This window comes from Patiria miniata, unplaced genomic scaffold (genome assembly GCF_015706575.1).
Source record: "Patiria miniata isolate m_02_andy unplaced genomic scaffold, ASM1570657v1 HiC_scaffold_7, whole genome shotgun sequence".
Classification (NCBI taxonomy): domain Eukaryota; kingdom Metazoa; phylum Echinodermata; class Asteroidea; order Valvatida; family Asterinidae; genus Patiria; species Patiria miniata.
Genome location: NW_024037074.1, coordinates 44,361,043 through 44,384,071, shown reverse-complemented (window position 1 = coordinate 44,384,071; position 23,029 = coordinate 44,361,043). Strand labels below are relative to the sequence as shown.

Here is a 23,029-nt window from a genome sequence, read left to right as displayed (position 1 = left end):
GTGCGTCAAAATACAACACGGGTACCAGCTGTATTTAACCAATGAAATATAAAACCAAATTGATGCGGCACGAAGTTTAAAAATGGCGACTGAAAGCACGACAGTGAGTTCGTTTTTTTAGTCAATTTCGTTCGTTTTTTGTATTTCTCCTAATGAATTTTATAAGAAGTAGACTTAGTATATTTTGCTTGTTGTATGGTCTTCTTTAGGGCGTAGTCCTATCTCATAGTGGTGTGCAATACTGAATACTAGACTAGGCCTAGCTATTGTGTTCACGTACATGACGTACGTACGCAGTACGTTGCCTGTGCCGTGTGCAGCGCAGCATGTTCAGGGAGCCGGGAGGGGTGTCGGACGCTTCGCCCCATTTCCACGTCGCCCCATGTCACTTCGCCCCTAACCACTTCGCCCCATCCCCACTTCGCCCCATCCCCACATCGCCCCATCTCCGCTTCGCCCCATCCCCACTTCGCCCCATCCCCGCTTCGCCCCATCCCCACTTCGCCCCATCCCCACTTCGCCCCATGTAGTATGAAAAAGGTGAAGGCTAGGGGTGCAGACCAAATAAACTGCCAAAGACCCCAGATAATAAATGCTCCCAATTCTAGAAACTCAGGAAAAATACAAACGCTCTGATGAGGTGCTCGAGACACAGATGAGAGAAATGATGGCTCTATCCCATTCAGAGACGCCTCTCCTATTGGCTTGTGAATACAATCATCAGCCGCTGGATTCAAAGAATCCCGTACATGTGTATGGGTCAGTGAGTTAAAAGGAACTCACTGCCTTGAGGAAAATGTTCCGTCAAAATTTGTCTGATATGTGACACTTACAACTTCATTGATGAGATTGGTTCCTCCAAGAGTGAAATTAGGATGTCAAAGGTATTGTCGTTCTCAGATAAGTGGGAGACGGGTTGGTATAGCCGCCGGGGTTGGGAACAAAGTTGGATCTTTTACAAAGCTTTTTACTCGGTAGGGGAGAGCCTAGCTTGAGAGGTTGGTTATGAATTGTTCATTTGGTGATGGGCTAATTCTTTCCGTTGGTTAGCAATTAGTGAATCTATTGAAATTGGTTTTTTTAAGCCAAAAAAATAGATGAGAATTTTTTTTTTTTTTTACATGTAACGGCTGGGGCGAAGTGGGGATGGGGCGAAGTGGGGATGGGGCGAAGTGGGAATGGGGCGAAGTGGGAATGGGGCGAAGTGGGAATGGGGCGAAGTGGGGATGGGGCGAAGTGGGAATGGGGCGAAGAGGGGATGGGGCGAAGTGGTTAGGGGCGAAGTGACATGGGGCGACGTGGAAATGGGGCGAAGTGTCCGACATTCGCCGGGAGAACCGTTCTAGTTGGCCGCGCCGCGACACGGACAGGCCGTACGTTTGCACGTCTCAGAATGCTGGTCAACTCGCCCCAAGTGTGGTACAACAAGACTCATTAAATTTTTCATATCAACTTGTAGTCGTAACTCGCCCCTCGATGGGCGAGTAGGCCATGGTGCGTGTTGGCCTTTGACGTTTGGTTTGATTTGATTTGATTTATCGCAGTGGCTATTGTTACGGCAGCCGTAACGCATTTCCCATTTTCTATCGTTACGGTAGACTGCAACTTTTATAAGAAATATAAAATTACAAGGAAAAAAGTGAATTTGAACGTTATGAAATTCGGACTTTATTTCCCGTTTAAAAAAAATCCTCCAAAGCCTCAGGTTAGAAAAGGAAAAACATTCGAGTGCAAAACTGAGATTCGAACCCGCAACCTCGCGGTGCAAAATCCTACCTTCTATCGACTGAGCTGCCGCACTGCTCGCTAAAACGTGTGGAAACAAATAATTATATACCTGCGTGCGTATCAAAAAAGTATCATAGAGGGCGCTAAACAACGACTGCCGTAACGATAGCCACTTCGTTGATTTATTATTTGCAATTTCCACATTGGCCTAGGCCTATGGCATGGCATGCATATGAATGATACAGAAAAACAAATTAATTACTAAATAAAATTAGTCTGTTGGGCTAGTTAAAATTTAACACAACCACAAAAACGAAAATAATAATTATCGGAAAAAAATGTTGCAACCTGACGCCACTTTTTTCTTCATAGGGAATCTGGGACTGAGCCTTGAACATTTCCAATTTTTTTTCAGGAAATATTCATAAAATTTTCTTGACTCTCCATCTATTATACACAATCGCAGAAGTGGCGTCAGGTTGCAACATTTTGTTCTAATTATCTAGAACTGTAAATTAACAATTAAATATAGAGTAGAGAATCCCCCAAAATTTTTAAAACTGATTTCCATTGCGGTACCCAAAAAATTACCCTATAACTATAGGCCTACCTCTTAGCAGAAAATTATGTACTCTCAACTATTTAATGTCTATTTGACAGACTTCTTCACTTTAAAACTTTCCTTTGTGACTACTCAATCAATTTGTTTTTTCTTTGTTTCGTTTCAAAGGATAAAGACAAAGACACCATGTCACATAGCAAGGGCAACACCAGCATTGAACTGATCAAAGAAAAGATGAAAGAAAAGCGACGAAAGAAAGCTCTGAATGACAGTAATACATCGTGGTCCAGGTCATTCTCAAAACGTAAAGGTAGGAAGACCCGGATGATATCCAATACACGACAATTGGCTCCAATGATAAGTAGGCCTATAATTGGCCCAAAGTCTGTAATTCATCTCAATTCATTGTCAGCTCCAAAGAATTGTAATTACCTAAAACTAATATTTAAAAAGCAAATCAGACAAGTGTGAATGTACTCAAAGATTGAAATGTTTACAATGGTGCATCTCATTTTGCTCAAACTTTATGAAATGCATGGCTGTGGGTGTAGTAAAGCCCCTGCTGATTCCTTATGTTACTTGTAACAAACCAGTATTCTTTTGTTACCCACAGGAACAACTGCATCATACGTCCTGAAAGCCAGCTTGCGTTCTAACAATCAGTCCCTGGCCAAGGCCCTGGCTGCTTCCAAACACGATGCTCAGCAGGCTCATCAGAATATCTTGGAGCTGCAGCGAGACAGACAGTTCCTTCTGCAGCAGGCCAACTCTAAAAGGATGGCAGAGAAAGAATGCATTGTGAGCATGGGACTCTTAAACATGACTTGACTTCCAGAAAAATCCTACCTACTTAAAATCAGACAAAAATGAAAACAAACTGTTTTCCTGATTACTGACTAATAAGCCCTAATAGATTTTAAAAATGGTTTTGAACTGTTCTATCTTTCTTATCTGGCAGCAACGCTTTGGAAACATCAAACAAGTTCTGTCCAAAGTGACTCACAGCTTGTTGGATGGCGTGAGCTCGCTTGGACAAGCCATTGATCTCTGCTCTTCCTTACCCTTGCGGGAGAGTAGCTTGGGACTTATTCCAAGGGCCTCCTTGACATCAGATGATGATTCCTTCAGGATTGTGCAGAAAGCTGATCAAGGGTGAGTGCGGAGTCCTTGCAGGAACTGCGAGCTGCATTGAATGAATTAAGCACTTCACCAAGTACTTGGTGAAGTGCTTTTTGCTTTAGACAAGGGGTTTGCATTTACAGGTAGTATGGGATCAGGTACCCGATGGAACAAAACAAAATACAAAGTGTGTACAGTGAGCTGTGGAGCCTTGCGGTGTAAAAGGCATTTTCATAATCTTCATAAATGTGAATCTGTGGGTTTTTTTTCATGTAGCCTGGTTTTCATTTTGAAAATTTCCCATAAATGACATTCAAAACCTTTCTTTTTCATTGTCTGAGAAGTTACTAAGTAATTTGTAAAGTTGGTTACGGGAACTCAATTCCATAATCTGGAACTGGTTCCTGACATCATCGGTCGAGTTACCGGGTACCCGGTTCCGATGCACACCCCTACTTTAGACTGGATGACTTGTGATGGACTTGGGAGGACTGGCAAGGACTTGTGATGGACTTGAATACATACAGCATTGCACTTTACAAGTGAAAGACACATTTGGTATAAGGAATATTTTGTAAGTTAGACTAACTTTCAACTGAAGTGCAAAAACACCTGTGCATCTGACAGACAGACTAAATGTAGTAGGTGTAGGCCTCTTGAAAAGTACACAACTAGAGATAATCAAAAGAGTCCAAATACACATTTACAGTCACTTTTGTTCCTTCTCAAAAAGGGTCAATGATAAAAATTTGAAAAGATGGATGTTTTTAAAAAAATTTGTTATGTAGATCTGCCACGTATTGTAGGCAAGCTCAGCTCTCCTCGGCCATTGAGAGTGCAGCCTCTCATGTGATGCAGGCAGCGGATACCATGGCAACAGCTACCATCAACCAGTCAGAGCCGTCATCGGTGCGTCAGTCACAAAATGAGCAAGCACAGGGAACTAGCACATCAGAAGAACTCAAAGGTTCCGTCCAATCAGAGCCAGTGTGTGATGGTACCAGCCAATCAGCATCCTCGCTCATTGGGGTCCCCTTGTCAGACAAATTAAAGGATTTGGCCAATGAGGAGCTGGATTTGGAGTTTCCGTCATTAGATGACTTAGACATTCCTTTGAGATTTATCGATGAAACTCCTGATTCCAAAGGTATTTAGAAAAGAGTACGGTTACTGTAATAGCATGGTAACTGTAATAATCGCTTCTTTAATTTTCTTCTTTTGAAGAGAGTGTATCACAATGGTTTGAAGTACATTTTATTTGTTATACCCAAAATTATACAATTTTCTCAAAAATGATAAACTGTCATTGTGCCCCGTGATGTCATTGGGCCAATACAATGAATTCTAAAAGTGTCATTTACAGGTTCATGCTTAGGACGTGGGAATTATTTTCAAATAGTTTTTAATAAATGTTTATTCATGTTGTTCATGCCTCCTCAGTTAGTGGTAGTTCCAATGCCAGACGTCAGTCCAGCCGCCTGGAGCCACCAGTGAAGCGTTCCCGCACAGCAACACTCTTGACAGACCCAATTGCGATCCAAAAAGCCTTAGCAGAGGACGCAGACTATACAGCATACACAGAGGACCCGGATGAGAACAACCAGACAGTCTTAAGCCCAGAGCCTGAGCAAGGGTTCCGACAAACGCCAAGCACAACATTCCTAGATCCCAGCCCTTCAATCAACCCTAAAAACCAAACAGTCAAAAGCACCAACAAGCGACCTGCTGTAAAATCAAGACGTGCCACCTATAACATCTCCCCAGTAAGATCTGAAGCAGCTGGCAACAAAACGTTTGAGGTATCGGGCTCTCCCCAAACCCCAGGGGTCCCAGATCAACAAACAACTGGAGTGGTCAAGGAAAGATACGTATTTATCCATACACCACCGGGTAACGTCTCCAACTACAAAACCATGGACATGGAGCTAACTGGAGTGACTAACAACTCCACATCAACACAGGATGAACAGAACAAGAGCCTGGCCAATAAGTCTCGCTTCAACCATGATGAACAGGTTATCCGACCCTGGGGTAACATCCACATGGACAAACCAAAAAACTCTCCTGCGGCTAAAGTAAATAAACAGAAGAACAAAACTAAGCCTCCAACAAACACCTCCAAGAGTTTGCTACCAAAGCCTCAAAAGAAGATATCCAAAGAGTCTGGCAAGATCCTCACGGGCAAGGGCATCAAGAAAGCTGGCTCCAAGAAACCCAGCAAGAAGACCTGTCTGATGTCAGAATCCTTCAGGAATGACCTGGCAGTCTTTGATCTGTCGGCTGGGGATAGCTTCTCACTAGCTCCACCAATATTCAACCGAGTCAAATCTAAAACAACTGATGCGCTAGCAGGGTTTACTGGGACAAATACCGCCCGAGATGCTGGTAGCTGCTTTGATGATGAGGTAAACTTGATAATAATAATTTTCTCACGTAATTTTCAAGTTCTATATTGAAAATCAATCTTTTTTTTCTTTTTCTTTTTTTTCTCTTTTAATCCCCAAAGGACAGGACATCTCATCCCTTTCTGCTTTTTCTCCTTTGGCCCACTTTGTAGTCCAAAAAAAAACCCTTTAAGAAATATTGCCAAATGTATTTCATTTTCTGATTTGTTATGTCACGTGCAGAAATCTACAGAAATTCCCATCGTTTACCGATGTCCAGAACCCATGCCACAAGGGGAGCAACTCCAGCCAATCACCGACTCCAAGCCGAACACTGACCGAGATGCTGGTATTCACTCTGATAACGAGGTCATTTTGATACTTTTCTTGTGGATTTGGCGAGTTTCATATTAAGAAACATTCTTCACTTTTTCCTGGGGAGGGGGGCTCTTTCAATTCCCAAAGGACATGACATCTCAATCCTCACTGCTTTTTCTCCTTTGGTCTACATTGTAGACCAAAAGAAAACTTTCAAGAAATCTTGCCAAATGTACTTTATTTTTCTGATTGTTTATGTGGCTTGCAGAAATCTACAGCAGTACCCAGCGTTTTAAGATGTTCAGAACCCATGCCACAAGGGGGGCAACTGCAGCCATTTCAACAAGAGGAATTGCTAGATTCCTTCCCCCTGGAGGAGCATTTGCAAGCTGAGTCATTGAAACTAGTGGAGTCTGTGAAAACCAACAGAGGGAGCAAGATCAAGCGTAAGAGCAAGAAAGCCAAATCAGTTGAATCTCCTGGTGTGGACAAGATGACAGGAGGTGTCCTGAAGGCGAAGCCAAATGTGGCCATCGTAGACAGCGAAGTCAATGACATCTTCGAAGGGACTTGCCTAGCCAAAATGGGCAATACACAGCCCACCACTTCTTGGCAGCCTGCTGAGGATATCAATGATGCCATTCCAGTGTTGACATCAAATAAGCCCACTAAACGCCGCCCAACCAAAGAAAAAAAAGTCAAGGTTAAGTCCTCAGATCCTCCTAAGACTGAGATTTTGATTGAAGACACCAAATCTGCATTCATGCCAAAACAGCATCCTCACAAGACCCTGTCTACTGACAAAGCTGTGCCCTTTGTCACTTTTAACCTATCCAGCCCAGCACAGATGACCAACGATGATGGTGATGACATCCTAGGGGACATCGATGTTCCTAGCCGCAAGAAGAAATCTACATCCCCTTCCTCATCCACCGTGCCCATCTCAACATCAAAAATGGACACAGAGACAAGATGCAGTCCACCATCTATGGCCACTAAGAACAACTCACAGCCCCCCATTTCAATCCAGCCTGCCATGGACAAAGCCTCCTCCTCTCGGTCAAGGCGGGGCCAGAAGAGGATGGCTGATGCCCTCAAGGAGGAACCCACAGCAGAGATGGAAGAAGAGGGGGCGGGGTCACAGGAGACAGGGAGGACGAGCCGTAGAGCTGGACGAATCAGCTACAAGGAGCCATCATTGAGGGAGTAAGTAAACTTATGTTGTCTTGTACACAAGATAGTAACCATTGATCATCTGTTCCTCTCCCGTCCTTACCACTTTCTACTGGTAGCCCTCCTGGATCCCCCAAATCCATCTTGTGCAGTATACCTTATTCTGCAAGTGGGGTTGTATTCCATAAACTAAATTTGAATGTGTATAAAAAGACAATCAGATGTACATGCCTATTTCAAGCTTTTGTTTTCCTTTTCTGCAGCAAAATGCGGAATGATCATTCCTCGCACATGGGCAAGAAGAAGGCCACACAGAAAAAGGTGAGCACTCGCATTACTTATCAGTACCACATGTGCAAAAATGACAAACATGTTGATTCATATGTGTTCACTCGAATGCATTCAAAGTGGGCACGATCAAAAGAAATTTGGGAGGGAATACAATGATTTTGAGGTTCTTCGTTTTCGTTCCTAGTTTTCATATATTTTCTCTCGAAAATGCCTTTGGTATTGATCAGATTTCAATTTTTCTAATATTTTAAGTCGTCAACAATTCCAATTTTTTGCCTTCCATGTAGGTTAAGAAAAGCAAACGTGCAGCTCTCGAGACAGTGACAAATGTGACATAAGGTAAGGCTCTGGTTTTTTTAACATGCCCATATTTGTCAACCAAGAGGGTAAAAATTGAAAATATGTTAACACACTTGAAACGTAGTTTTAGCATCAAAACTATTTATATTTATGAGAAATGTAAAAGTTGGAGCTTAAATCTAACTCTAAACTTGTGAAACATCCATGAACATAACACCATTTATATATTTTACTACGAACTGTTACACATCTCAAAATGGTGATATTCAACACATGCTTTACCAACTTCTTTAGCAATGAATGTTAATGTTAAGAGCATGGTTCAGAGATTATTTATGCCAAGTTTTGAGTTTGCATCACAAAAAATTACGACTTTACATTGCTTGAAAGTCAAAAATAGACGAAAATACTGGGTTTCACCATTTAAAGTTTTTGTTTGGTATGGAAGAATGGGGTTTTCTTGGGTCAAACTTATTGCATGTAAACCATGGATGATACAATATAGTTACATGAAAAAAAATTGGAAAAAGTACTTGGCAGATAATTTTCATACCTGTGTCCCCTGCTATGTTTCGGACGTTACACTTTGTTAACATCTCAACTTGTCTCACATTTTATGGCTTTGCTTTGGTATCATTGCCCTGTTAGCTTATTTGCAGGCAGAAAATATACTAACATATTAACATTTATGCAAACTCTGTATCCAAATTGCCACAAAAATAGTTTAGCAGTGTGTTCTATCACCTTAAATACCGGTATATGCAGTACGGTACATGTACATGTATGCACTTGTTGCAAACTGGACCTGTCTAATTTATCTGTACTTCAGAACGAGTATGTTGCATATATGGAAAATTGCAAAATATGAACTTAATTGCAGTGGTAATCATTAAAAAAAACCCTGAAAACATACTGAACTGCATTTACTACGGTACAAAAAGACAATACATGTATGTCATTTTGTTTCGGATGTTACATAATGTTAACATCAGATCATCAGTTTCTGCAAACTTTGCTAAGGTTTGATCTGTTTGCTTTGTTATTTTTGACTAACCCACATCAGTACAGTTACAATATCCCATGTAATAATTGAAAATCAATTTTGGAATGAAACCCGTAGAAAACCTTGATATTAATTGTAAACTGATGTGATTCGTGCTCATTCCACAGTTAGTTTTGTTACATTTTAAGCAATGTAACACCACTGTTTGGATACGTATTTCAACATGGGTGGCTATCAATTTTCCATTTTTGAACTGTTAATACATCTTTATACAAGGACTTATAACACAATCATTGAAAAAAATTTGTATTTGTACAGAATTTTCACCTTTCTCTAAAATTCAAAACTTAAAACATAAATACCACTTAAGTTTTGCATGTTAAACAAGGTGTCAAACTTTCTACCAAAAAGCCATGATTTTATCAAAAAATACCAGGTTATTTTAACCAAAATTCACACTTTGCTTCATTTCAGCTTGCTGCAACACCAATAAAATAGATCTTGTTGTCTCCTTTGATTTGATACTACACTTATTGTTGTTATACTTGGAGTTCTAAAGATATAACAAATTTCATGTTTTTTATTTGTCCATCTTTTCATGGAATTTGCCTTTCAAGTTCTTTGAGCACTGCATATATATATATAATTTCAAATCAAAGAATTTACATGTGATTGAAATACTGATCAATTAGTGCAAACAATTACACCTACCTGTAAGCTGTATTCATTGAGGGAATGTAATATTTTACCTTAAAAGTCTCATTTTTGTTTGTTTCGGATGTTACATTATACATGTTAACAAACTGAACATGTCCATCAAAATAGAATGGTACAAGTACAAAGTAAATAGTCTCCCACCATACAGTACATGTGGAACTGGAATCATCCATTTTGTTAATAGAGGTGACCAGCATGCATGCAGAAAGTTATAATCTAGATCTAAATTCCGTGTACTATAGTGTAAAATTGCCATACAGGAATTGAGAAATAGACTTTACTTTAATATATTGTATAAGTTGGAATTACCTTCATAGAAACAAGACCTAATAAAATATAAAAACAAAACACAACAGTGGGACTTAAAATGTTGAAATCTATTTTTTTTAATGTAAGAGTTTTCCCTCATTTAACTTGTCAGACGTTAAAAATGTTTGTCAACACTATGCTGTAACATCCGAAACACGACAACAATACCCCAGAAAGTATTATTTATATGGCTCAAGAATTCTGATGAGTAGTTGTGGTTATCATTGTTTTAGTTTAAGTAACAGTTTATTTTTTAACAATCCAGCAATGCCATGCATCACATACAGTGTCTTTAAACATTTCATTGTTACCAATTTAATATAGTAGAAAGCTTAGAAAGTTAACAGTAAATTTGGATTTTGGCTTCAAATGCATGTTATATTTACTTTTAAAACTGAATAAAATGATTCAAATAGTTTTCTTGACAAGATAAAACAATGAAAGAATCCCAAAATATTGATATAATAAAAAAAAATGCATGAAAAATGGCAATTTTGTGTTAACAACAACTGTGTAACGTCCGAAACGAAGTTCCTGTGCTACAAGAAATTTGTTGGATATCAATGATCTAATTTATGTATAGATTTGTTTTAAAACTAACAGTGATTTATTTTATGAGGATTGATTCACTTCAGGTACCCTCTACTTTGAGAAATGGTATTTTTTTGTTTCGGACGTTACATTTGTTTCGGATGTTACAACTGTTAACAGAAAATTTGTTTTGCTGATATAATGATAATGTAACTAGATACTGCCTTATGTTATGCTGTGATGGGAAGCTGCCTTGAGTCTCTCCCAAAGTGAAATAAGAAATAGGTTCTGCGATTCCTTTATTTTTTGAGACTCCAAAATTAAAATTGTTTCGGACGTTACAAAACTGTTAACGGAAAATGAGATAACTTTTTCATTTGATGAAAAAAGTTTTAAACAACATCACTGCAATAAAACAATGTTACTTTCTTTTTAGGCATAGGAATGGGGTAACCAGAAAGTGTATCTTAATACTGATATCATATAAATTAATTGTAGTCCTAGTGTGTCAAATGAGGGGCAAGATTGTTTACGGAAGATGTAACGTCCGAAACACCATTTTCAATTGCACCATTCCATGAAAATAATCAAGATAGTTCCAATTAATGTTCGCTTTCTTAAAGTTCCACTCATACTTATTCATTATATATAGGAAAGAAAATTATTGTTTCTGATTTTTATTTTTTTCCAACCAAAACGAAATTGTTTCTTGTTTTGGTTGACAAAATTCCGTTAACATTTGGCTCACAGTTACATGTAAATAGTTACATATGCAACGTGTAAACGTTCAGTTAGTTACTATACTCCATATTGCTTTGTGTTGATAAGAAAGCCACAAAACAACAAAATGCAAGTGATGCAACTATGTGGATGGTGTAAATAATGTACATAAACAAAATGGTCACAATATGGCCTTTGTCAATGTAAATGTACGATGTTTGTACAAAATATGGGTTACTTTATTATTTATCCATAGTGAGAAAATGCGACAAGTTGAAAGATGTTCTGCAGTATTTTTATTTGGTATTTATTCATGGAAATCCCTTAACAAGTTCGACAATAAATTCCTTTGCTGTGTTACTCCATGGTGTTTTGACAGAATTCTATTATTCAGTACAGATAGAAACTGCAATGATGCAAGAAAGCAAGACATATTTGGAATTTTGGCAGTTTTAATGCCAATATAAATACCAAGAAAGGAAAACGATGACAAATAATAAGGTCAGTTCCAAAAAAAATGATGGTGCATAAGTGCAAACTCTTACTACACTGTTGTAACTTTTACCCCCCCCCCTTTCCTAAAAAATACAGAGATATCCAATATCAGTTCAATTTATACAGAAATGTAAATTAAACTGTGCATGATTGTACCTCGAAATAAACATCAAGTCATATGACCAATTTGTCCAAAAAAAAGTAAACCTCTGGTCCTGCAAAGAAGGGCTTAGAAGCGTCCAGTCTTATTGTGGCACAAAGCCTTAGCAGCAAGCCGTCTAGCCACAACGCTATCCACTCGACCAATGGCTAAGGCTAGGTCCAAAAGAAATTGACCACTGGATGTATTCAACATTTGTGACATCTGCAACAAAAAAGAAACAAAAATCAGCGAAATAGAAATTTAACCATAGCTAAATTGTTGCTCATTCTCATGCACACAAATTAATTTTTAATTATTAAAACACAGATTGTTAGTGGTACAAAGAGTTAAATTAAAAAAACTTAACTGACCTACTTCTTGAACATTTGAATTTTTGGCAAGGGATATGTTTGGATAATGAACCGACCATTGTGATTGGTGCAAACTGAAGCACCCCAGAGGCAATGTGTTCACTGCAGTGTATGATCTCTGTCATGAAGGAAATCACAAACTCTGTCCTCGGGCCAATCATGCTACTAGACATCAATGACGAAAACAGCTGAAATAAAGAAACTGACAAGACGACAAAAATTCTCACTTAGTTATGTTAGAATACGGAAAACCATGTGGAGTGGTTTTTTTTGGTCGGGTCCATACAAGTTCTCACAAGTCCATCACAAGTCCATCACAAGTCATCCAGTCGTACATCAAGTCGTAAGCTATTTAAGTAAGTGACAAGGCACTCGTTTGTTATCATCTTTTGTTTCTTGTGACTGTACTTGTTGACTCCAGTTTACTACGACACTGTCGTTGTTTGATACTAGTTTGTTGTATGATAGGTATCATCAGAGGTAACGGACATTGGACTGAGTAAAGGAAAGCTTCTTTTCAGGGAAAAAAAATGATATTTGTTCTCACCGAGGGCTCTGGGGAACGGTTCATTCAACTGCTGTAGAGTCTGAGCAACCAGAAAGCCAGTGCTGTAATTGACAGAGCCTGTGGGAAGAGATCAACACTGATGATAACCCAAACTACCAACAATCTACCAACATCCAGCAACTGGATGGCTGCAGAAGTGTACACGCCAACAGCTATTCATGCTTAAATACCTTAGATTATCTTGGGTTTTAGTTTGGCTCAAATACTATGCCATTGCTTTAACCCATAATTTTGAAGAATTCAAACTAAAAGAAGGCTAATAAATTGAACTATACATAGTTACATGTAGCTATCCACCTCGCAACTTCAAATATAAAGCATGGTTTTGTTTTGATGTTGGTTGGATGCCTGTTGAACTGACCTGTTAGTGTGCTCGTTGCGTTGTCTTCATCACCAACACTCAACAATCGTCTTATCTTAGATGGTCTGGCTTCATCCTTCAAAACACTGGAGTCCTGTGGGTTCAGTAACAGTAAAACACATTGTTGACTCTACCGAAGAGAATTACAGCAAAAGTTGTGAGGCCATTCCCATTTTGCTTGAGTGTTTTCTGTGAAGGTTTGGAATTGCAAGCCAACATCTTAAAATGTTAAGCCATCACACTAAAGGATTAAGTTTTAAAATGTTTAAAGCACGTCGATTAGAGTATATATACAACAGGGTGAGTCTAATCCTTGTCAGTTACTAGCCACTTATTTTTCATGTAAAGGTGGTGGTTCTTTAGGTGTAAGTCATGAAGCTTCTCAGACAAACTGACTTGGAAGTTGATAGCTGCGTCTGGGTCCTCCCTGTATTCCTCCCGCTTACCTCTCTGTCCAAGTCCATCCGAGGTCTCTTGCGTCCTCTCAGAAGACGGAATGGACTCTCCTTACACTTAGAATCTACAACAGTAGAACAAATTACATCATCAATATCTGTTGGGGACCAAGCTCCAGTGTAAATGTACTTTCCATGGAATCTCTTTACCTTCAATAATGTCCTCGCGCCTTGAATGGTTGAAAAGGACACGTGTGTTACTCTAAAAATTGAAAGTTTATGAAACAACACGAAGGTGTAACAAAACATCTGTTTCTTTTTGTGATATAAGTCGATGGGATTTGTACAGGCGGAAAAATGCCATGGACCACCAGACTTCCATTGTATACTGTATTAAATACCTCTTGAGCTGGTGTGGTTTGTCAGTGTTGCCGCAATGCACCACACGGTCAGTCTCGCCAACGCATGGCCTCGCGGGTTACTCAGCTTCTCAAAATTCAACGGGTCGGCGAGGATTCGTGGCAGAACCTTCCGCGTCAGCGTCAGGGTCAGCTGTTCGATGTCCACTTGGAACAGGGCAAAAGCCACCTCAACTACAAAACGAAAAATTCACCCGATGTGTTTAAGATCCACAGAATTATTTGTGGTTACTTGACATGTCCCAATCGCTTGTCTAGGTCTTTGATAATTGCAAGTAACTGGTATTAAACATGTTGACAAAAGACATAGCCATAGCTCTGGAAGCCCGTCTTGGAAATTGCCTCAAATTGTGAATTCATTTCAGGCTTACCAGCCATGGTGAGGTCATTCTTGCAATGCAAGGAGCAAATCTCCAACACCACCCCTCGGCAGAACCACAACACCCCTCCACAAGTAATCAACTGGTCCACCAGGGCCAGAGTCCTCCTATCAACACAACCCTTGTCCATGATCTCAGCAAAGACGGATGACAGCACTTGTGTAGCGGGGGTGGCAGGGGGCAAGGAGGGGACATCTCGACTGGTTTTGGCCATCGGGTTTGTGACAGGACTGGTGCTACACATCTTCCTGATGATAATTTGCATCATGGCATTCCTGTGTAATTAATAAAAACCAAGAAAATAGTCCCCAGCACATTACTTCATGCCACACAATGAGCTACACATAGTTGCATTGTTTCCCCCTATATTGTTTTAAACCATGCTTTCGTTAATCATACTTTTTAACCTTACAGGCATGCAACTTTTCCTCGGATCTGCCGATTTCCTCTTTTTTTTTTACTTATCATGAATGCCATTACAAATTGAAAAACACTGTACAAAGTCTTGTGTGGTCTGGACTTTCCTCGTTTTTCCTAATTTTCCAGTTGTATGCCTGACCTTCACTCACTCATATTTTTGCTTGAAGAATCTTTTAATTCTACACATGATTAAAAAAAACAGAAGAGAGATTGTGTCTACCTCTCATTGTCGTAGATTTGCAGCGGCACACCCAACTGACTAGAAGCCTGATGAGAGCAGATAATTTGTAGTAAGCTGAGGGCCCTGTTCCGCTCAGTAGATGCCAAGACGGCTATGTGACTACACAACCAGGCCACACAGCAGATGGGAAGACAACATAGCTTGCTAGCAACATTGTCAATCAGCTTCTGTGGATAGAATGGAAAATTTGTTCAACGTTTTTAAATGCAATGTTACTCTTCCTCATAACACAGAAACAAATGAAATTCTGCAGTTACATGTGCAAGTTTGAGCAAGAATCAGTGTGATTAAAACATTGTCCGTTACATTTGCTCTTATCCATGCTAAGCGATCACAGACTAACACACTGAGGTCAGTTGCATCGCTGTAAATGTTCACCAGAGCAGGGTGCATCATAGTGCACGGCAAGAAGTTTTGTTATGACATTTTGACCATTGTTTGAAGGTCTCACAAATATTAGACAACGAATGATCCTCAATGGAACCAGCTCTGTGAGTTCCTTGCCTATTCTGATTCACAAGTACTTACTTGTATCTGATCCACATTTGTAGCTCCATTCTCCCAGGCAAATAGGACCTCCTGCATGATGTATGGCATGGTGTCAATGACCTCGTTCCAACGAGCTTGCCTGCAACCAATCAAGTAAAAACAGCCTCAGTTGTGCATACTGTAGTGTTTTTGCCAATTCTCTGCTTAACTGGAGACAGCGACAGTATTTGCAGCCTCACGTGCTTGTCGGACAAACAAAGCAAACAGGTCCTTGAGTTCAACATTGGGTTTTGCCCTTTACCGACGTATTTGTTTTCATAAACACTGTCTATTCAGTGTTATCTGGAGTGATTGTGAGAAAATATCACTTGGGTGGGACTCGAACCCACGACCCCCTGCTTACTAGTGCAGACATCCTTGAGTATTGGATTTGCGCACATGACTGCCACATCACACACACATGTAATACACAATTATTTTTATTTTTAGAAAATTCATCTCTTTGTAAAGTGGACTGGACCAGATTTCACAATAAGCTCGCCCACTTTGGTTTGTGTACGTTTCTCACACTGCGTGTGTCCTGGTTTGACTGAGGTAACGTGGTCACCTGACCAAAAGTCCTGATCTAATTGGTCAATGTGCACTATTTGATTGACAGGCAGGTGAGTGTCGACGCCTACTCACATTGTCTTGATGTCCATTCCTGAGTGATACTGACTCAAGAGTACATCTCCCTTGGATGGCTCCACAGCTGGGAAGGATCCTAGTGGCTTAGCACCGTTATCATCAGGGATACACTGCTGAACCCATGTCTCAAAAAATGAATCGCCACCGTTAGACGTCACCATCTGATTGGAAAAAAAGTTCACTGAATGCTGTCGTTGTGGCCTTTTATTTTTTCAAAGGACCGAAGATGTGAATAATGGCAGGTCGTGCTATGCAGGATACAAGAACCTGACATGAAGTTCCAAAGTGCCGCAGTGGAGGGGAAATTAAACTACATCAGACGTGGGACTTTGGTTGAAGAATCTTTTACAACTGATGGGCCTTATGTAGGATTTACCTCGGTGCCGTAGAGTTGAGCGATGTGACACAGCATGAGGAAGGAAATATCAAACAGAGCTGCCCTGACCTGTGACCCCTTGGTGACCTCGGCTTGAGTCTGCTTGCATGCCTGCTCATTGAACCTTCACAGAAAATTGAAAGTCAACTCCACAAGATGACTACACAATTATTATGGTACTTGTATATCACTTTAAACTGGGGACTCAAGGCACTTCAAAATTATTGCCCTGTTCATCAGGCCACGAGACAAGTTTTCGGAAGCAGTTAAAAATCAGCACAGTCTGGCCTCTACCTTCATAGGTACCCATTTATACTCCTGGATGGAGAGAGGGAACTGTAGTCAAGTGTCTTGCCCAAGAACACAAGCACCATGTACCCTGTCAGGGTTCGAACCCACATACAAGATGACAATTGGGCCTCGGCACATAATGACATGAACAGTCAAAGAAGGAACCATCATCATTAGGTTTATTTCTTGCTTCTACCACTGAAACTTACTTGATTAGTTTGGCTGTGAATTTCTTCAGTTTTCCCGTCGTTGCCAGCACGGCAATGATTAATTCAAAACTCTTGCCAGACATCATGTGACCAAGAACCCCCAGAAGCTCATCAGGATTCTTGGAATAGTCCATGTCCCATTTCTACAGGGGGTTCAAAAAGAAGTCACATAAAAGTAAATGAGAGGACACTCTTCAAATACAATGTAACAAATTTTGCTTTTACTTGCCACTTGTATGAAAGAGTGCTGGCAGCAGTTTTTCTTTCAGCTTTTAATTGAAAGGGTTAATATAATGTCCCGGGTCAAATGATGTGTGGTTGACAGCGAGAGATGGTTGCGTGGGTATTTTCAATTTCATGTAACAGACACTGTGAAACTAAATTGCTGAATTGAGTTTGACCTTGAGTATGCTGGTTGAGGTAGGTTCTGCCCTGATGACCAGCGTACTGTTGGGAAGTTGTTGGGGTGATTCATGAGATCCATGGCCACTGCTTCTGCTCTGTACTGGGGCTCTACGAGTTGCTGATCTGCAAGCGATTTAAAAACAAAACCAAATGGGCCATAGTTAAATATTGTCACTCTGATCGCCTGCGTTTGTCTCAGGGAGGTGGGCAATAGTTGAACATACATGTATACAATTTGTAATGTGTTTGTCTAAGGTTGTGGGTAATTGCTCATTTTAACCCATTAGCACCTGAACTACTTTGTATTACATTGTGTTTATTCACTGAAGAAGCAACAAAAACGTAGATTGCTCAGATGGTTTGGGGCGCTATAGTGAGTAATTGGCAGGGTAGTTTCAGCACTACAGTGACTGAAAGGTTTAACAATAGGAAATATCTTCATCTGGTAGGTGGGCAATAGTTGAACATTAACAATCTGATATCAGGTGGGTAGGCAATAGTTAAATAGTTACCTTGCTGCCAGTAGTTCTCTGAGCTGGTTTTCTGTGATCAGTCCCAGCTTACTGCACTGTTGTAGTAACTGCTGCATGCAATCACAGCTGTACAAGACAAAAGACAATGTGCAGTGCACGTACATACAGATTGAATATATGCAAGACAGAACAAATGCAGTATCCGAGTCTAACTCTTCTAGCTCAAGAACAAAAAAATAAGGATATGGTGAAGTGGTGGACCTACTTGTGTTTAGTATCGGCCTGATCGATCAATACATTGAAGCGCAGCAACTGCTCAAAGCAACTGATGAAATGCAAAGCACTGTCTGTTGAGTCTCTGGGAGATGGGCTCTGCTTCATACGGGCAAGGATCTGTGGCAACTGTCAGAGACGGAGAAATGAAATACAAAGGTATCTACAACACATGCAAATTGTTGTCTGCTGTGGTGTGGTCCATGGTATGTTGCATCTCCAAGGGGCTGTCACATGCCCTAATATGAGACTGCTGGGGGGTCATTAACCATTGGCGTTTTCATGGAAACGGTATGCTTGTCCTACAAGAAGTTGGTGTGTACAAAGGGTGTTTTACCCATTGTTTTTTTGGGAAAAACGTGAATCTTAGCATCAATCAACAACAAAGATGTTGTATACTGCTTTGTACTGATAGTTTCTGGTCTTACCTTTATGAAAGTGAATGCGAGCCATTTCAGTTCTTCACACGTATCTGGTAGATCAATCAGGCCCAACAGACTGGCTTGGCATAACTCCAGATACACACTAGCTCTTGGAAGGTTCTGTCAAGTACAAATACTCTAAACTCTTGTGGAAATGTCAACGCAAACTCGATACTTTCATCTAACTGTGACAAATGATGACAGATTTTATCAAGAAATTTATATGCCAACGGACCATTCCAGATTCAGTTGAAGTCCTGCCCACCATTAGTTTGTTTAGATTTCTTACTGAGCATGTGACCGAGTTTGACTGAGCTACCACTGTCACCTGACAAAAAGTCACGATCTAATTGTTCAATGCTAAACTGTTTGACAGACAGGAAAGCTCCATACCACTGACCTGTAGTTGCTCTACTAACAGCAGCTGATCAACAAAAGGTTGAAGGTCACCAGTCACATTGAGGGCTGCCTCCATGAAGGTCATGACCCCTATACAGCTACTCATAGTCTTTAACTCAAGGCTGTTACTGCATGGACTGGGACTGCTGTCTAACTGGGCTAGCCTGCAGGAAATAAAACACAACCAAGTGAAGGTTTAAGGATAATGTTCGTAGTTGTGATATTCTCATTTTGCCCCACATAGCAGCCCATTGACTGTAAGTCTCCCTGAGCAAAACAGGTTTCTCTCCTACAGCCAACGTTTGCATAACCCTGCATATTATTTCCTGCTTCAGCTTCATGACTCGTGGCCCAGGTGTACTCCTACCTCAGGACTTCTTGTAGACTCCTTTCCAGTCGTTCTCTGATAGATTCTGTTGTGCGTTCTCCTTTGTCTTTCTTGTTAGCTCCTTGAGATGCATGTGTTGTCCTCGGTGCGCTGAGAAACTGGTCCAGTTGAGAACTCCCACCTCCCAAAGACATCGACAAAGATTTACAAATTATTCAAAGGTCATTTGAGTTTTGTCACTGCAATTTTGTCGGCTTTAACTGCAAAGCCAAATATTAAAGTGTACTTCTATGTTGCTTTACTTTGAATTTCATCTGTGAGCTTACTCCTAGTTGGTTGTTCTTGAGACTGCTGTGACTGGATTGCAAATAGTGTAGTCCTGATGCTTGACACTGTCTCCTCAATCTCTGTCCATGTTGCTGAAAAGGAGAGGGAAATGTGACATATAAGCATGAGAAAGTATCAATCCTTGTGACCTTCTCACAATGTGGCCTGCTTGTCTCATGTAAGAGCGGCATCTCAATTTTTGACACACACTAACCTTTGTCCTCAAGTTTGGCAACGAACAGCAGCAGTTTATTGACCCTACTGGTGCAAGTGATGCGTAGAATCTCACTGATGATGTCTAGATTGGAAGCCATGACTTGAAGATCTCTCATGTCTGGCATCTTATCCAGCATTAAGGTGATGGAATGAAGCAACCAATGAATGACTTGAAGAAAGGATTGGCAGAGGGTTAGACATTCCTCCATAGATCCCTGGCAACTGGACAAGAAAACACACCAATAGTTGCTGGAAGATTTGTCTCTAAAGCCCAACAGAGGCCAAAACTGATGAAAAGTGAAGCTATGGTGCTGAGTATCTACAATACTAAAGCAGTAAAATTACTGCCAAACCATTTGTGGGGATTTAGGGCAGTTCAGTCCTTTAGTTTTCATAATCTGATCCTAATAATACAGTTTATATGTTGTAATTGTTCACTGTTGACACTTGGAGAAAGTCACAACTTCTTAAATCAGGAATTGCTCTAGTTATATGGCATTGTACTCTGATGGGCCCATGCACATACATACTTGATTCTGTTGATACATCCATTCAGTATTTCCAACAGGCCCCTCATACAGTAAGGTCTGGTAATGCACACCGTTTCATATTCAATGATAGTGGAAAGCACTGCAGTGTGTGAGACAACCTGTGGAACGAAGGAACAACACTCAATGAGTTTAAATACAGGTTTTGATAAATGAGGCAGAGAGCTGACTTTTTAGAAAACTTGGGAGCTGAAAAAAAAAGAAAACCACAGAAAGACAGACTCATTTTCTTACCTGAGATACGATGATGTGTTTGAGATAGGACAGCATTAGACTGTTTGGGTTTGGTCCAACAAAGGCCTGCGTCAAAATAATATCTGTAAATGAATGGGGAAAAAAGCTTTGAACAAGAGAGATGTTTATAATTAATAAGTTGATTTGCAGGGATACACTTGCACTATTTAGTATTTGTTAAAAAATATAATTAATCAAGTATGTATAATGTGGAATGAGGAAGGGTCAAGATTAAAAACATAACAGACCCCTTGCATAGAGTGCCCTCACTGAGAACAAATCTTTGTTCCTCTGTGATACAATGATTAGAAGCTTTGTACTTTCATTGTCACTAATTTCAATAACAAAACTTGTCTTCAGTGGGAGATTTTGAACCAGAACATTAATAAAGGCCTATTCACACTAGACAAATCTCTGGGTTGATACGAGGTTGACGCAGGGTTGAAAATATGCAGCATTTCACACTTGAAAATGTTCAATCTTGCGTCAACCCTCAGCCATGAGATTGATTCCACCCTGGCTTGAACTCAACCCTGCTCCAGACCAGGGTTGAGATTTTCAACTAGGTTTGAAACTCTCGCCAGGGTTCAAAACAGTAGTAGCTGAGCGTGTAGTAGCTGAACAGCAGCAGCTGAAGAAATGTGAAATGAACGCGGGTTGAACAAACAAAAGCTCAACTCACGGCGGCACTGGGTTCACCCAGGGTTGAGTTCAACCTGGGTTGAAAGGCTCTAGTGTGAAAAGGGCTACAGTACAATGACTGTCCCCCACCTGTAAGTTTGTAAGCATCTCCTGACACCCCTGGTGGCAGTATTCGCTTCATGTGGGTGCTCCATTGGACATCAGACCAGCGTTCTCTCCAAGCTTTCAGTAACAGCTCTTTCAGAGATTGACTTCTCTGCTGTATGGTCTCCATGAATCTCAGCGATCGATGGCTGGAGGTACACCCTACTGAAACATTCCACAAGAGCCATATTGTACTTTGTTTTGAGTAGTTCAGAATTTTCATTTTCTTTGTCTTTCCCATTCAAAATGCAAAATAAGTCAAAAACAAGTAGGACATAGAGATAGACGTTCGCAAATATAATATCTATAACTGCACTATGGACTACCCAACCAGAGTGCTTTGGTAGCTGGATTGGTTAAATGATTGACTACCGACAACCATGACAAGTCAAAGACTACCAGGCCGACTCGGCGATTGTTGCTTGACTTTAGTACTGGGCTAGCTAGTCAACAATTGTTCCTTGATCCTTCACGATTCATGCTATCTTTCTTGATTCATTTAATATAAGCTAATCGGGGCAGAATAATAATTGCAGAAGGCGTGATCTTGTTCCTGTGATTATTAAATACCAATACTGAAAATCAAATAACTCAGATACTTAACCAAGTTACGATTTATTGGAGATTTTAACAGCGTTTACTCACACTTCAAAGCATGCAAATAGGAATAGGATAATGGCAAAAATCGGTACATGTCATGAATAGCGCCACCAAGAGTCAGACACTCCAACGTTCATAATGTAAGTATATTGAACGACTTTCAATTGTAATCCAGTGCAGGATGACCGTAAGGCCAAAACAAAAAAGTCTCCGGTTTCTGGTATGCGCGCGCGTCGCCGTAGCCATGCGCGTCGGCAAAATGAAACAGTTTTTTTTGTCAATGAAAGATGATGTCTCAAAACCGCCAAACTCACTGGTTTGACTGGAATCCTGCTGCTGCACAATTTTAACGTGTTTTTAGATTGGGTTATGATCGAGAATAAGCTTTATGGCCTCTCTGGACTCCCATATATTTGCACTAAGTTTAGTCGGACACCATTTGCAGTCATCAGGCGACATTTGAAGCAAAAAAGTCAGGCAAAAAAAAAAAAGCCGCGTGGCCGCACCACTTTTTTGGCAAGCTCCATACCAGAAACCGGAGACTTTTTTTTTGGCCTAAAGTATCTTACTATTTCTTAGAAGTAACCATTTCCCAATTATGGTAGAGATATTTTTGATCTAAAACGAGGAATATGAAAACCAAGTCCCAAAACCCATACAAGACGCCCTGAAAATGGGCACATAATGTATGTTTAGCATATAATCATTGGTTTTGAAGAGCGCCCCCCCCCCCCCCCCCCCCCCCCAACGAAGGAGATATTTGTAGAGCAAGCATAATGCGTAGCGGCGCAATTTCATCGTCGTAAAACACTGCTGGCTGGAACACATTTTAGCCCGGGTAGGAGTGCTGAAGCATATTCCAGCACCCCAATCCAAAAAGTTGGGGGTGTAGCCTTTCGCCCAGGCCATCGTGGCTTAGAGCGGCGGAGTTGCGAAGACCCGAAGCGACTGGAGCAAAGATTAAGTCAGCACGCACGAGTGGCAAAGCCTCGCGGCTTTGCCACTCGCATGTGTGGTCT

At 40.6% G+C, this 23,029-nt stretch overlaps 2 protein-coding genes across 8 annotated transcripts; one reads left to right on the top strand and one right to left on the bottom strand.

Annotated features, from left to right (window-relative positions):
* The first annotated feature begins 22 nt into the window (after positions 1-22).
* Positions 23-11,511, top strand: LOC119746211. 3 transcript variants are annotated; one of them, XM_038223027.1, is made up of 12 exons: positions 23-103; positions 2,459-2,600; positions 2,904-3,088; positions 3,249-3,442; positions 4,198-4,556; positions 4,850-5,814; positions 6,037-6,162; positions 6,380-7,066; positions 7,157-7,317; positions 7,548-7,605; positions 7,863-7,914; positions 9,353-11,511. In XM_038223027.1, the coding sequence occupies exons 1-11, from the start codon at positions 83-85 to the stop codon at positions 7,911-7,913; spliced, it is 2,949 nt and encodes a 982-aa protein (XP_038078955.1). In that variant the 5' UTR covers positions 23-82; the 3' UTR covers position 7,914; positions 9,353-11,511. The 3 variants fall into 3 exon arrangements, with proteins under 3 accessions (XP_038078955.1, XP_038078954.1, XP_038078953.1); XM_038223026.1 differs by having other exon boundaries at positions 4,216-4,556; positions 6,380-7,317; XM_038223025.1 differs by having other exon boundaries at positions 6,380-7,317.
* On the bottom strand, positions 11,434-22,161 carry LOC119746210 (mediator of RNA polymerase II transcription subunit 24-like). 5 transcript variants are annotated; one of them, XM_038223019.1, is made up of 24 exons: positions 22,056-22,161; positions 21,396-21,575; positions 20,625-20,707; positions 20,373-20,491; positions 19,841-20,064; positions 19,602-19,718; positions 19,339-19,480; positions 18,973-19,135; positions 18,579-18,692; positions 18,143-18,279; positions 17,917-18,003; positions 17,401-17,527; positions 17,000-17,142; positions 16,500-16,623; positions 16,121-16,284; positions 15,476-15,575; positions 14,927-15,114; positions 14,278-14,561; positions 13,889-14,080; positions 13,539-13,612; positions 13,093-13,186; positions 12,711-12,788; positions 12,220-12,365; positions 11,434-12,014 (listed from the first exon to the last, which is right to left on the bottom strand). In XM_038223019.1, the coding sequence occupies exons 1-24, from the start codon at positions 22,102-22,104 to the stop codon at positions 11,880-11,882; spliced, it is 3,264 nt and encodes a 1,087-aa protein (XP_038078947.1). In that variant the 5' UTR covers positions 22,105-22,161; the 3' UTR covers positions 11,434-11,879. The 5 variants fall into 5 exon arrangements, with proteins under 5 accessions (XP_038078947.1, XP_038078949.1, XP_038078948.1 ...); XM_038223021.1 differs by having other exon boundaries at positions 19,626-19,718; XM_038223020.1 differs by having other exon boundaries at positions 21,396-21,572; positions 22,056-22,157.
* Positions 22,162-23,029: the final 868 nt, after the last annotated feature.